Below are 11,943 nucleotides of genomic sequence, written 5' to 3' on the forward strand. Positions count from 1 at the left end.
CTTTCACCCCGGTTAAAGAAAGAAAAATCTACAAATGGGTGAAATTTGAATGCAGGGTTTATTTTCACTCAGAAACAAAGGACTCCTCCATATTCACACACTGTCTTTACCAAATAAGCGTATTTTAACTAATTTGTTTTCAAAACAGAAAAGGAACATTTTGAAAGGCTACTTCAATGCCATTTTCTCCCTCTTCATCTTACATCTCCCATTTTCCTCTTCTTTATAATCTGTCTTTCTCCCTCCTACAATTCTCCTATTAGATCTAGTGAATAGAGGGCAAAAAATGATGAAGGGGGTTGCAGATAATAACTTTAATTTTAGTGTCTTCCTCACTGTATCCCCAAATGCTTTGAGATAAATAATCCAAAGCAAGCCAGTGGTATAAATTACAAAATGCACTGGTGTAAAAGATCTTTGCAAACATATCATGAAAATGTGCTATGACTGTTAACCTGCCTGCCACTATCTCTGCAACATGGCCCTACACACATTGCTGCTTCTGCTTTCAAGCAGACAGCACTTTGTCTGAGGGCAGAACTTGAGAGAGTACCACCATGTTTTTTCCCCCAATTCCACGCCAACTTTCACATATGAATGTGTGTGGCCCTTTTGTTAAACCAGAACTTGACAGTACCGCAGCCAGCAATTTTGTATGTTCAACCACTGAAACCCAAACATCACAGAACTAGAGACAGTTTTAGGAACTTGAGAGACAAGGCCATATAGCTGAATGCTTGCAGTTTTTCTATCAGAATGGGAGGTTGGGACAGGGAGTTAAGGTTCCATGAAAATAGAAGGAATATTTGGACAGCCTTGGTTTTAGGTGGCTCTAACTTACATGTTGTCATTGTTATGACCAGAAATGCTTTGCTGGTAAGGAGAATAATGAATTGTTATTGGCTGTTGCTAGGGAAATTGTTAGCCTAATAGAGGCTATTTATGAGTTATATACTTTTTCCAGAGAAAATTTATACAAAAGTTTAGTTATAAAGTGTGCTTTGGAACAGTCTGAGGAAGCTTTCCTTTGGGCAAGGATTTCATAGCTAAGTTCCCCAGCAGCCCCCTGGAAGCCTGGCTGTTGATTCCTTGAAGTCATTTCAGACTTTTTAGGTAAATATACATGTTTTGAAATGCTCTAACCTTAGTGCGACAGGATGTGTGTGTGTGTGCTTGAGATTTAAGAAGAAAGTAGTTTTAGGTAAAAGCATTCTTTCTTGTATCAATCATTTATCAGACGGATGAGCTGTACCCCCATTGATTTATTCCTGACACTGCCTGGAGAGAAACAGTTAAGTTACCACTGCTTTGGGTTCTGAAAGCCCTCGGTAACACTTTCACTCCCATCTTCAAATGAGTCTATTGGCCTCCCAAATATTGAATGACAGTTCTAAAATGCCTTCCTTATGGTTAAAACTCTCCATGATCTTGCATGTTGCTCTCTGATTCTCTCCTCTTTGCTTATCTAATATTCATCTTCTCTCCCCCCCGCTTTTCAGAAGGTCACCTACTGTTGTATATTAGTCTTCTCTTCAACTCTTGCCACTTGGAACAGCACTGCCAGCGTGTCTCAGTCTCAAAGTTAACATCTCTTCTCAAACTTTACTTTAAAATACATCCTTTTCTTCTTACTCTTTTCTTCTATTACCCCTGTGGCTAAATGCTTTTATTTATTCAAATATTTGTACAATGTCATTACCATAGACTTAAGATATTCTACTTGCAGCAAATAAGCCTTTTGGATAGAACAATAAGATATTTTTTTCCATGACTATCATCATAGAAATGGGAAAGCAGATTTTGTGCGCCAGATAGCACATTTTCATTATATGTTTGCAAAGATCTTTTACACCAGTGCATTTTGTAATTTATACCACTGGCTTGCTTTGGATTATTTATCTCAAAGCATTTGGGGATACAGTGAGGAAGACACTAAAATTAAAGTTATTATCTGCAACCCCCTTCATCATTTTTTGCCCTCTATTCACTAGATCTAATACATGCATTAGGATACATGCACGTCTGACAACATTTCACCTTGAACAGTCCCTTGAAATGTGTGTTAATTACTTCTGCTAAACAATCTGTTCTACATTGTATTTAGCAGTGAGACTCTGGGTTAGTTTCCCAGATCTGAAGAAGAGCTCTGTGTAAGGTCGTCTCTCTCACCAACCGAGCTTAGTCCAATAAAAATATTTCCTGACCCATCTTCTCTCTCTAATATCCTGGGACCAATGGCTACAACAACAGTGCATACAACATTTCCCTGTAACATTTTTAAGTGGCAGGGGAAACCCAAGAAGCCATGAGTGCTATTCAACTTAAAAGCGTGCTTAAGGCCACAGACGAATGAAGCCATATTTTTGGTATTTGGGTTTGTTCATGGAGAGTACAGTGGTAATCATATGAGAAGTCCATTTAAAAATTGTTAAATTGAGTGTGCCATATGAAAGGAAAGTTACAGTGGGGAGTATAGCTCCCTATTAGACCAGTAAGAGGAGCTGTTCATTGTGACAGACCAGCAGCAACTCTCAGAAGTAGGAGAGTAGGTAAGGCAGGAAAAACTGACATGAGAAGGAAATAAAAGGAGTGTCACTAGAGATGCAGGGTGACAACCAGACCCTTCAATTAGACTAGGGAACTTTTCCCCTTTAGTGGATTAACTGTTGGGTATTCAGTAAAACTCTATTCATAGGCAATTCAAAACAAATCCAAGTTGGGCAAAGCTAAACTCTGTACAGATAGCACAGCAAATTCAGAGGTAAAATTTAAGCCAATATATAATGCAAAAACAATTCCACTTGCTAAGTGGAACATTATGTAACCCACTCATGGCTCCAGTCGAACAGTCTTTATTTATGAGGTCATCCCTAATTAGTGTAAGTAGCTGTGATACCACTCACACTCCCCTGTCTAGGGCATGTGAGCGAGACTGGTCAAGGAGTCCCACACACCACGTGCAGTATAATGAACCACTTTTAGCTACAGGCAGGACAAAGCTTGTGCAACTTATCTACACTTTGCTTCCTTTTGCCTCGAACTGCATGCATTCTGTTTTTATGTTTGCATATTGCAGTATATCCTAGTGCACTAGAAAAAAATCAGTACACTCCACTGCTACAGCCAGCACTTTTCCTGTTGGATGCAAAACAACAGAAAAATGAATAGGAGCATTTGGCAGAGCTGTCAGGCTTTGTGAATGCCTATAGAGAGGCAACATCAACTACACTCTGCCATTGGCTAGATTTCTCAATAGAGCTGCCTTACAATCTGTCATTTACATTTTTCCAAATTTGGAAATGGGGGCTTTCTTGGTAAAAAGTACCCTAAGAGGTTTAAAAGGCCCTATAAATAATCCACTGCACACAGTAAATATGGGTTCTAAGTGTGATGAATGCTTATGAATGCAATGTTGGGCCCATCAACGCTTTCTTATCATCTTAAAAAACAACAACCTGCACTCCCCAAGATTTTCCTATCACCACTTTGGTCGGGGGTAATTTAAGTGTTTAAAAAGGCACTCTGAGAAATCAAATTTAGCTTCAAATTTAGCTTTTTAAAGATATAAGAACAACAGAAATGATTCTACAATAAAAACAAAACAAAACCACCACCAATGACAACAACCTTTCCCCGCAGCAGTGGATGCCCCAACATCAGGAGCACCGCCAGCTTTTCTGCCGCCCTAGGCCGCGGAAGGTCCCGCCCGGAAATGCCGCCCCCCACAGAGGCGGCGGAAGGTCCCACCGCTGAAATACCGCCCCGGTCGCCGCCCCCCCAAATTGTAGTGCCCTAGGTAACCGCCTAGGTCGCCTAATGGGTTGCGCCGGCCCTGCCCAGCATTACAGCATTAAGAGCTTGAAAGTAAAACAGACTTAATAATTATCACCAGCCAAGCTCAGAAAGCAGCAAAATGTACATAGTTAAATAATGTAAGGTGTTGTTAGCAGCACTGATAAATACATTTCTTTACAATCTATGATTTTTAATCTGACCATCTCTTTAAACATTTTCGTTTGGCGGGAACACGGAAGCTTTATAGCAATATAAATATAAACCCTAAGCCTGCCTGGATCAAATTGGCCCACAGAATTATTAGTCATAAGGGGGCATTACGGACAAAGTGTAATATCACAAGTGAATTTCTAATGTCAATTGATGCAATGTAGATATTGGATGATCCCCAAAGGAATATGATCTGAGCAATGATAGACATGTTATTGCTCTGTAGAATTAAAAATACTGTATTCATGAATGATGCAGAAGCTGATATGTTTTCCTAGATGTGCAGAGCAATTTAGACAAGAAAAGTTTTATATGCCTGCAAATAAACAAGGGATTGATTAGTTACCAAAGTACTAAAATGCTGCTTTTTTCAGATTAATCTCCTGTACACATAAAGTAATTGCTAATAGAAGAAGCACAAGAGGGTAGAAGAAATTTTTATTCAATTAGATTTGCTCATTATGAACCTAAACCTGCCTCAGACAGTGAAACAACCTGGTAGTAATTGCTGTCCATAGAATCTTACTTTGAGAGCAACTATGAATGATCAGCAAGAATGTGCCTAGACAACAACTCCACCAGTCCCGCCAGGAAAGGGAGTAAGAGGACAGCCAGGGGTAACTATATAGCCATGATTCTAAGAACATGTTAAACAAGGTCCAGGCATCTCTGACTCCTAATTTCTGTCAGCATAAACCAAACCACATTTGAGTCACAAAACACAAAAACAGCAGATCTCTTCTGGAAAGACCATTCCATTGAAATTCGAGGTAAAAGCCCAATCAACATCTTCAAAATTGAATTTGGTAGCTTAATAGTTCAATTCAGCTTAACCAAGTCTTTTCCTAAAGACTCACTTCTTCCAGGAGGACCACAAATACCAACTACATCAGTTACGCTCTGCCCTCTCCATTCCAATAATTACTCCTGGGGGAATTCTGCACCAAAGAATTAAAAATTGTGTGCACAATATTTTAAAATTCTGCAAATTTTATTTGTCAAAATAACACTATATAATCACGCCAGTTTCAATTATTTTGGTAATTTATTTCAAAATACCTGTCAGCGAGTATGCCTGTAACAATACACACACACACACACACACATATATACATACACACATTCCCCCAGGAGTAGAGAGTTAAAGAAACCCCTATGACAACCCAGTTCCTGTTTCTCTGCCCCTGAGAACAGCCGGGGGGTGGGAAGAGGAGACACTCACACCCTCCTCCCTCCAGAGCCCACAGTAAATAGGTTGAGAACCACTAGGTTAAACAAAGGCAATCTAATCCCACCCGGGCTCTGGAAACATGCTCTGATTATCCTTATCCTAGTCAAACAAATCACTGCCAAATAATGGCAGGAGGACATCCTATTATCCACCACCAGGTGGAAGAGCTAACCAACGCCCCCATCTATGGAAGGTATGAAGCTAGGGTTTCCAATTTTGGTTGGATGTATTCCCGGAGATTTCATCACATGACATAATCTTTAATTAAAGATTAATCTTTAATTCCTGGGGACTCCAGGCCAATCCTGGAGGGTTGTCAACCCTAACTGAAACTCTCCCAATGGGACAAGAGGAGTTTCAAACCTGAGAAAACCAAGATGGTATTAGGCAAACCACACACTACAACACAAATGCCATCTGTTTCTCATACATTCTCCCCCTTCCTTCCTTTTTTGCTTTATTGTAAACACATTTTCTAACATTATATCTTTCAAATGATGTTTTGAATGTTAAATGTGTGTGTGTGTGTGCAGTCGGTAGACTAGACAGACCCGGAAGTACTAATGTGTCTGATATCTAGAACAACTAAGAAAAAAAATTAGCATGCTTCTACACCTTCTAGTCATGTTTTCTACCTAGCTAGGTTTTCCTAAGGCGCCTATTGTCATCTTGTGCATTGTTAAGTATTTTTTCTTGCCTTAAGATATACTTTTAAAAAATCAGATACATTGTTTATACCAGCCTCTCCTCTCAAACACAGTACAGAAAGTGATTTCCATTTTCATTTCCTGGATCTGTGCAGTTCTGAGAAGTCCAGCTATAGCACTAGGAGTGCGGGAGTGTCATGACTGGGGCGTGGGTGGTCAGGCCTAATGGCTGGAACAAGAATCAGGCTTAGTGGTTAGAGCAGGAGTTGGGAGCCAGAAACCAGAGTGATGGGTTGGAGCCAGAGTCAGAAGCAAGACTGGAGTGGACTGGAGTAGGACAGGGACAAGGAAGTGTCAAGGCTGGGAATAGGGTGACCAGATGTCCCGATTTTATAGGGACAGTCCTGATATTCAGGACTTTGTCTTATATAGGTGCCTATTACCCCCATCCCCATCCCGATTTTTCACACTTGCTGTCTGGTCACCCTAGCTGGGAACCAGGAAGGCACAAGAGTGATTGCAGCTGCAGGCACACACACTGAGCAGCCAATGACCTGCCGCTGCTCAATGACCTTAAAAGCAGGCCTAGGGGCTTCCTTCAACCAGTCAGGCAGTCCAGTCAATCAGGGGGTCATACCCTAACCCAGCTGAGCTCATTAATCTGGCTGGAGGCTGAGCTAGCTGGTCCTCAGGCTCAGTTGAAGGAGCTCATGCTTGACAAGGAGGAGTACTCAAGTGATTAGCTAGGTTAACACAGTGGGCTTGAGAAAGGCCAAGACTGCCAATTTGTGACAAAAACTGAGGAAGGTAACAATCAATAATTTGTATTGCCTGGTTCATTCTAGATGTTCTCAAAACACTTTTTGGGTGCACCGTCACTGCAGAGGTAATGCCAGACTCTTACCCAAGTTTTAGCCCAACCCCTGTCCTGCCTCATCTACATACAAACATTTTGCCCGGGTTTGGAGGTGCTTTAAGCCTGAGCTACCTTATTCAGTTGCGGGGGGGAGGGGAAGATACATAGAGCCCAGTCTCTGCTTTAACTTGGTCTGCAACCCACCCACGTATTGCAGTGAGTGATGAAGACTAAATCATTGGAGTACTGATAGTCCTCCAGTGCCTTTTCATATTGTCCCCTGAAAGACAGACAAATTGTCCCAAAATTGACTGGGAAAGAATCAGTATGTCCCAGCACAAACAACCATGGGCTTTGCCCTCAGACACACACAGGTGAGTGCAGAAACAGTGAGGACACAGTGACACAGGTAGAGCTTTGCAGTGGGGATGCTTATACCCGGACTAGGCGTCCTTGGATGCTGATCACCATTGGCTAATTCTGCGGTGCTGACTCACCCACACTAACAGCAATTTGCATTAAAAATGGTCAGTATTGGTCATGGTTATGGTTGAGCATGAATGGCAATTGTGCACACAAATTGTAATACAACAATTCTGAAGATATGAGTATACACTGTGCGTATCTTTGGCACACACACATACTATTTCCATTCCAACAATATGAAATATTTCAGAGAACTACAATAAGTTAAAAAAGCAGCTTATTAAACTCTGATTTGTTCATGACAATGTCCCCACAAGTAAAATATTTCTATACCGGACATAAGTCTGAAAGAAATTAACAATGTGATTATTTTGACATTTAAGAGTGTATTGTTCTAACACAACTGGCTTAGTCATTTACAGAAATTTTAATCACTGTGAATGTCCAGTCCTGTTTCCATTGATTTGAATGGCAAATGGAATCAGGATCAGCCCATTACATGTCTAAAGAATGGAGATATTGTATTTTCCTGCCTTCTTTTTTTAAGACAAACTAAAAGCACCTGGAGACGTTCTAAGAACAATGATAGACTTCAGGTAAAATCCTGAGTACTCATCTCAAGAAAATCTGTCGATCCCCTTAAATAACATGAAGCACAAATGAGCAGGATTACAGCTGTGCCAAATTGCCAATATGTTGATATTACACTTAAGGAACAGATGTCCTGATGTTCTTGAATGAGGAAGTTTGAAAGGAACCTGTCTATCACCAGTGATATCGATAAAATGCAGGTATCCAGCCATCTCCCTAGTGACTATTGATCTTTGATGAGGGAATTATTCTAACAATGGGTACCTTCCTGCAACTGATTTCAGTTAAGAAGTTTTTAGAAGTTAAAATAGGAATTAGGTTTGTCATGTTTTGGAGCACCACTGCTTTGGAGTATGAATTCTGTAAATATTCTGCTAAGCACATCAACACGCGAGGATCTGCCCCAAACACTTTGTCATAGGCAAATCTATTCAAATGATGTCAGAGTTTGGCAGTTAGTGGGTGCTCAGCTGGCTAAGTTTAGAGACACTTATAAACAAGACATATGGTTCTTACAATATACAGCTACTTAAAATCCACATTGTAAAGTTTACATCTTACATTATTAATTATATAGTCCCATAAGGGGGTGGCCTCAGTGTGATGATGCCAAAAATTAATAATTTAGTTAGCTTCCACTCTCTTTGGAGACACAAATTTAAGGCTTTTAGGGACAAGTTAACTTTGGAAAATGGTATTGCTTACATATTTCAAATATTTTATTACCATGGAATTTAACTTTCCCTCCAAAGAATGGTGTTAAGGGGTGAAAACCATGCAAATATTGGTCAGAAAACATATAGGTCAGGATGGGACACATGGAAGGGAAAATTGGCTTTGTACAAGTTCCCCTACTCTGGGCCGATGCTGCAACAGCCCCTCCACAAAAACATTCCAAGAGTCCATCTGTCACATAAGACAAAGAAGAATCTTCCAATTCCTATGTTGATCCAACAACTGGAGAAGTGAAAGGGATTAATTAACAGCTACTCAGAGCAGCGCTGTATTTCCCTTTACCTCCCCTCACCCCTTGCCCTATTCTCGCAGTCAAGGACTACAAATACTAACCTCCCCCCCAACCTCCTGCCCACAAGTCAGTCTGAATACCCCAAAGTGTATAGAAACAATGATACCTTGTTGAGCCTTCCCATATTGCCTTCCCAATGTAACTCAATCCTGGCACACAGGGATTTTGTATAACTGCGAGGAGGCACATCAGTTTATTCATTACCATTGCTGTTTGTCCTACAGTAGTTCCTGGAGACCCCAAATGAGATCCTATCATGTTAAGTGCTTTATATACATGTAGTATGAAAAAGTGCCTGCCCTGAAGAGCTTACAATCTAAATAGACAAGACAGAAAGGGTGAGAGGGGGAAAAAGAGGCACTGAAGGGTTAAGTGACTTACCCAAGGTCACCAAGTCAGTCAGTGGCAGAGCTGTGAATAGACCTCCCCTCCCCTCCCCAAGTCTCCTGAGCCTCAGTCCTTTTCTGCCTGATAAAAAGTGTCATGGTACCCACTTATGACTGAAATAGATAATGCCTCATTCACAGAAGGAATCTTCCCTTTTGTCACAATTCAGGGCAACTGCACCTGCATTGCCCCTCTGTGGTTCACCAAGGACACTCACGTTTAGGCCTCTGCTCCCAGCTGTCCCCTCACCTACATTTCCCTCCCTCCTGACTGGGGTTTTTCCAGGCTGCACAGTTCTCTGCCTATACTGTGATACTGCCAGCAAGCCAGAATACCTCAACAGGCCAACCTCTGCTCTTTGCTCTCTCTTCAAAGGCTATGAACAACTGTAATTGCCAGTAGAGTTACCACACAGCTCTCTCTAAGAAAGCACATTTACTCTTAAGGTGAAAACCATTGCAGAGAAAACATAAAAAACAACAGAAGGTTACCAGAGGTCAGCCAGCAGTCTTATGGAACCACAGTATGCCTTAGTTATATGAGCCTTCATTATCTCCGACCTGGATTATACCTGTAATATATCTGGGCATGAAGCCATCAACCCTTAGGAAACACCACAGAAAGCTGCAGCACATCTCTTCAGTGACACGGGCTACAGCGAGCACATCAGATCTGTCCTCTACTCTCTACACTGGCTTCTCAAAGAATATGAAGTCAAGTTCAAAGTCTGGGTCCTTATCTTCAGGGCCCTCAATGGCCTGGTCCAGTATGTCTAAAATATTGCATAAAGGTCTAGGATGGAGGCCATGGCTGACAACTCTGCTCCTCTGGAACAAAGGAACTTTCCATCATGAGGGTAAAGCTCAATTATATAGGAGACAGAGCTTTCTTGCGAGGCTGGTACACACTATTCTCCCTCTGGAGAGATAAAGAGAGGGAAAACAAACCACACATGACAGACACAGTATTGGAAGGCACTCTCATAGACTGGACCTAGATAGCCTCTATTCACTCCTGGGCCTCTTTACTGAGTCTGTCAACACAGAGACCTCTGACTCTTCTTTGTGGTGTTGACACCTGTCTATTAGAAACCCATTTCCTCTTGCTTGCCAGTCTTTGAAAAGTGGACCAAGGGCACAGGTAGTTTTTTCCAAGCATTATGTAAGTCAATTATCTCAGATAGTGTAAATATTTCTGATATGAAGTAAAACTGAAAAGGCATCTGGAACAGGGAACACTGCCTATTTTTTGTGTTAAAACATGGAATAAGATGTTCACTTCACTAGCACCAACCTCCCTTTCAAACTGCTGAAACCTTTAAATTGTTCTGAGGGCTCTATTTACCTGTTCTGCACCATGCTCATTGCCATCCAGTCCGAAGGGTAAACGTTCTTTCCTATGAGATCTTTAAACATGATGAATGTTTCCATCAAAAAGTCCTAGAACAATAAAACACAATACAACTATGATTTTATATCCTGCAAACTTCATATTCCAAAGCCAACTCTCTGCTCTGTGGAAAGCACCAAAGGAGAGGGCTCCATCCTACTCCCACTGAAGTGAATGGCAAAGCTACCAATGACATCAATAGCAGTGGAATTGGGACCAAAATCCTGTAAAATAGCAGTTGTAGGCTAGAAATAAAAGTTAAAGGCGCATTACACTGAACTTTTGAGCAATGATAAGCCATAGAAAAACAATTCACAGTAAACAGCATATTAATTTAGGCACTTGGGAGTAGAATTGTTGAGAATTGTTTACCATTTAGAAGAGTCATCTCTTGGAAAATTTGATTTTTTTTTTTAATTTAGCTTTTTTCAAAATACATATTTCTAAAGATAGAGTGCAAGTTATATCCAGAAATTATTCATATAAACTTATAACATGCAACCATTCATACAAAAAACAAAACCAATTCTCTTTTCTAAAGAACACTTATCAAAGAGACAAAGATTATTGGAAGATAATTATTAACACAATTATTCTATCATTAAGTGTTTAATATATGGAGGTTTACCCCCCAACGTTTCTGTAATGAGCTTTAAGAGGCAGCTACTGAATTGTGAGGCCAATCACTCAAAGTGCCATCAACTCCCACTGATACCACATAAGTGACACTCACCAGAAGATCTGGCTCTTTCTTAACAGTCAAATTGGTTAAGGATAACCAATTGAACAATGTCTCTGAACAGCATAATATGGAAACAATTTTTTATTATCTCCATTGTCAGGACATTACTTTTATGCTATTGAGAAAAAATGAAGTGTTAAGAAATCAATATATTTAAAAAGCAGAAAAAAATAAGCATACTGACATCATTTTTTTTACAATTCTTTCCTTTGACTTGCTCAAGTAGATTAGGGATTATTGCACTACATAGACTTTGATAAAATTGCTAAATATAAACTGTTTCTGAGCACCCAAAGTGCCTGGAAGATGACAATACACCAAAATATCCCCATGGTACCAGATAGCCTGACTCATTTGGAAAATTGCAAGAAGTAAGACTAGCTGGGCTTGGATCTGCCATGATCTGCACCATTTGAACTCTGTGATGGTACATAGGTCTGAAAAGCAGCTGGATTTGGCAATTTGAGAATTTTCCTACAGGAGCTTTCAGCTGGCAAAAAGCTGGTCTTATCCAGCAGCTGCATTACTGCCCACACCTGACCCTGGGTGCAAGGAGTGTTTCAAGAACAGGGAGGACAAGGAAAGGGGTGTGATCAGAGAACTGCTGTAATAATGTAGGGGACGGAGTCAGCTGGTGCATCT

General features: G+C 40.7%; 1 protein-coding gene across 1 annotated transcript in view; it reads right to left on the minus strand.

Annotated features, from left to right (window-relative positions):
* Window positions 1–11,943, minus strand: part of DOCK2 (dedicator of cytokinesis 2) — a 489,427-nt gene that overhangs the window by 127,636 nt on the left and 349,848 nt on the right. The window contains exon 29 of the mRNA XM_026660847.2: window positions 10,515–10,609. Within this exon, the coding sequence (XP_026516632.1) occupies window positions 10,515–10,609 (95 nt within the window). The remainder of the gene's footprint in view (window positions 1–10,514; window positions 10,610–11,943) is intronic.

Source organism: Terrapene carolina, unplaced genomic scaffold (assembly GCF_002925995.2).
Source record: "Terrapene carolina triunguis isolate 2854851 unplaced genomic scaffold, T_m_triunguis-2.0 Scaffold838, whole genome shotgun sequence".
In the NCBI taxonomy this organism is placed as follows: Eukaryota; Metazoa; Chordata; order Testudines; family Emydidae; genus Terrapene; species Terrapene triunguis.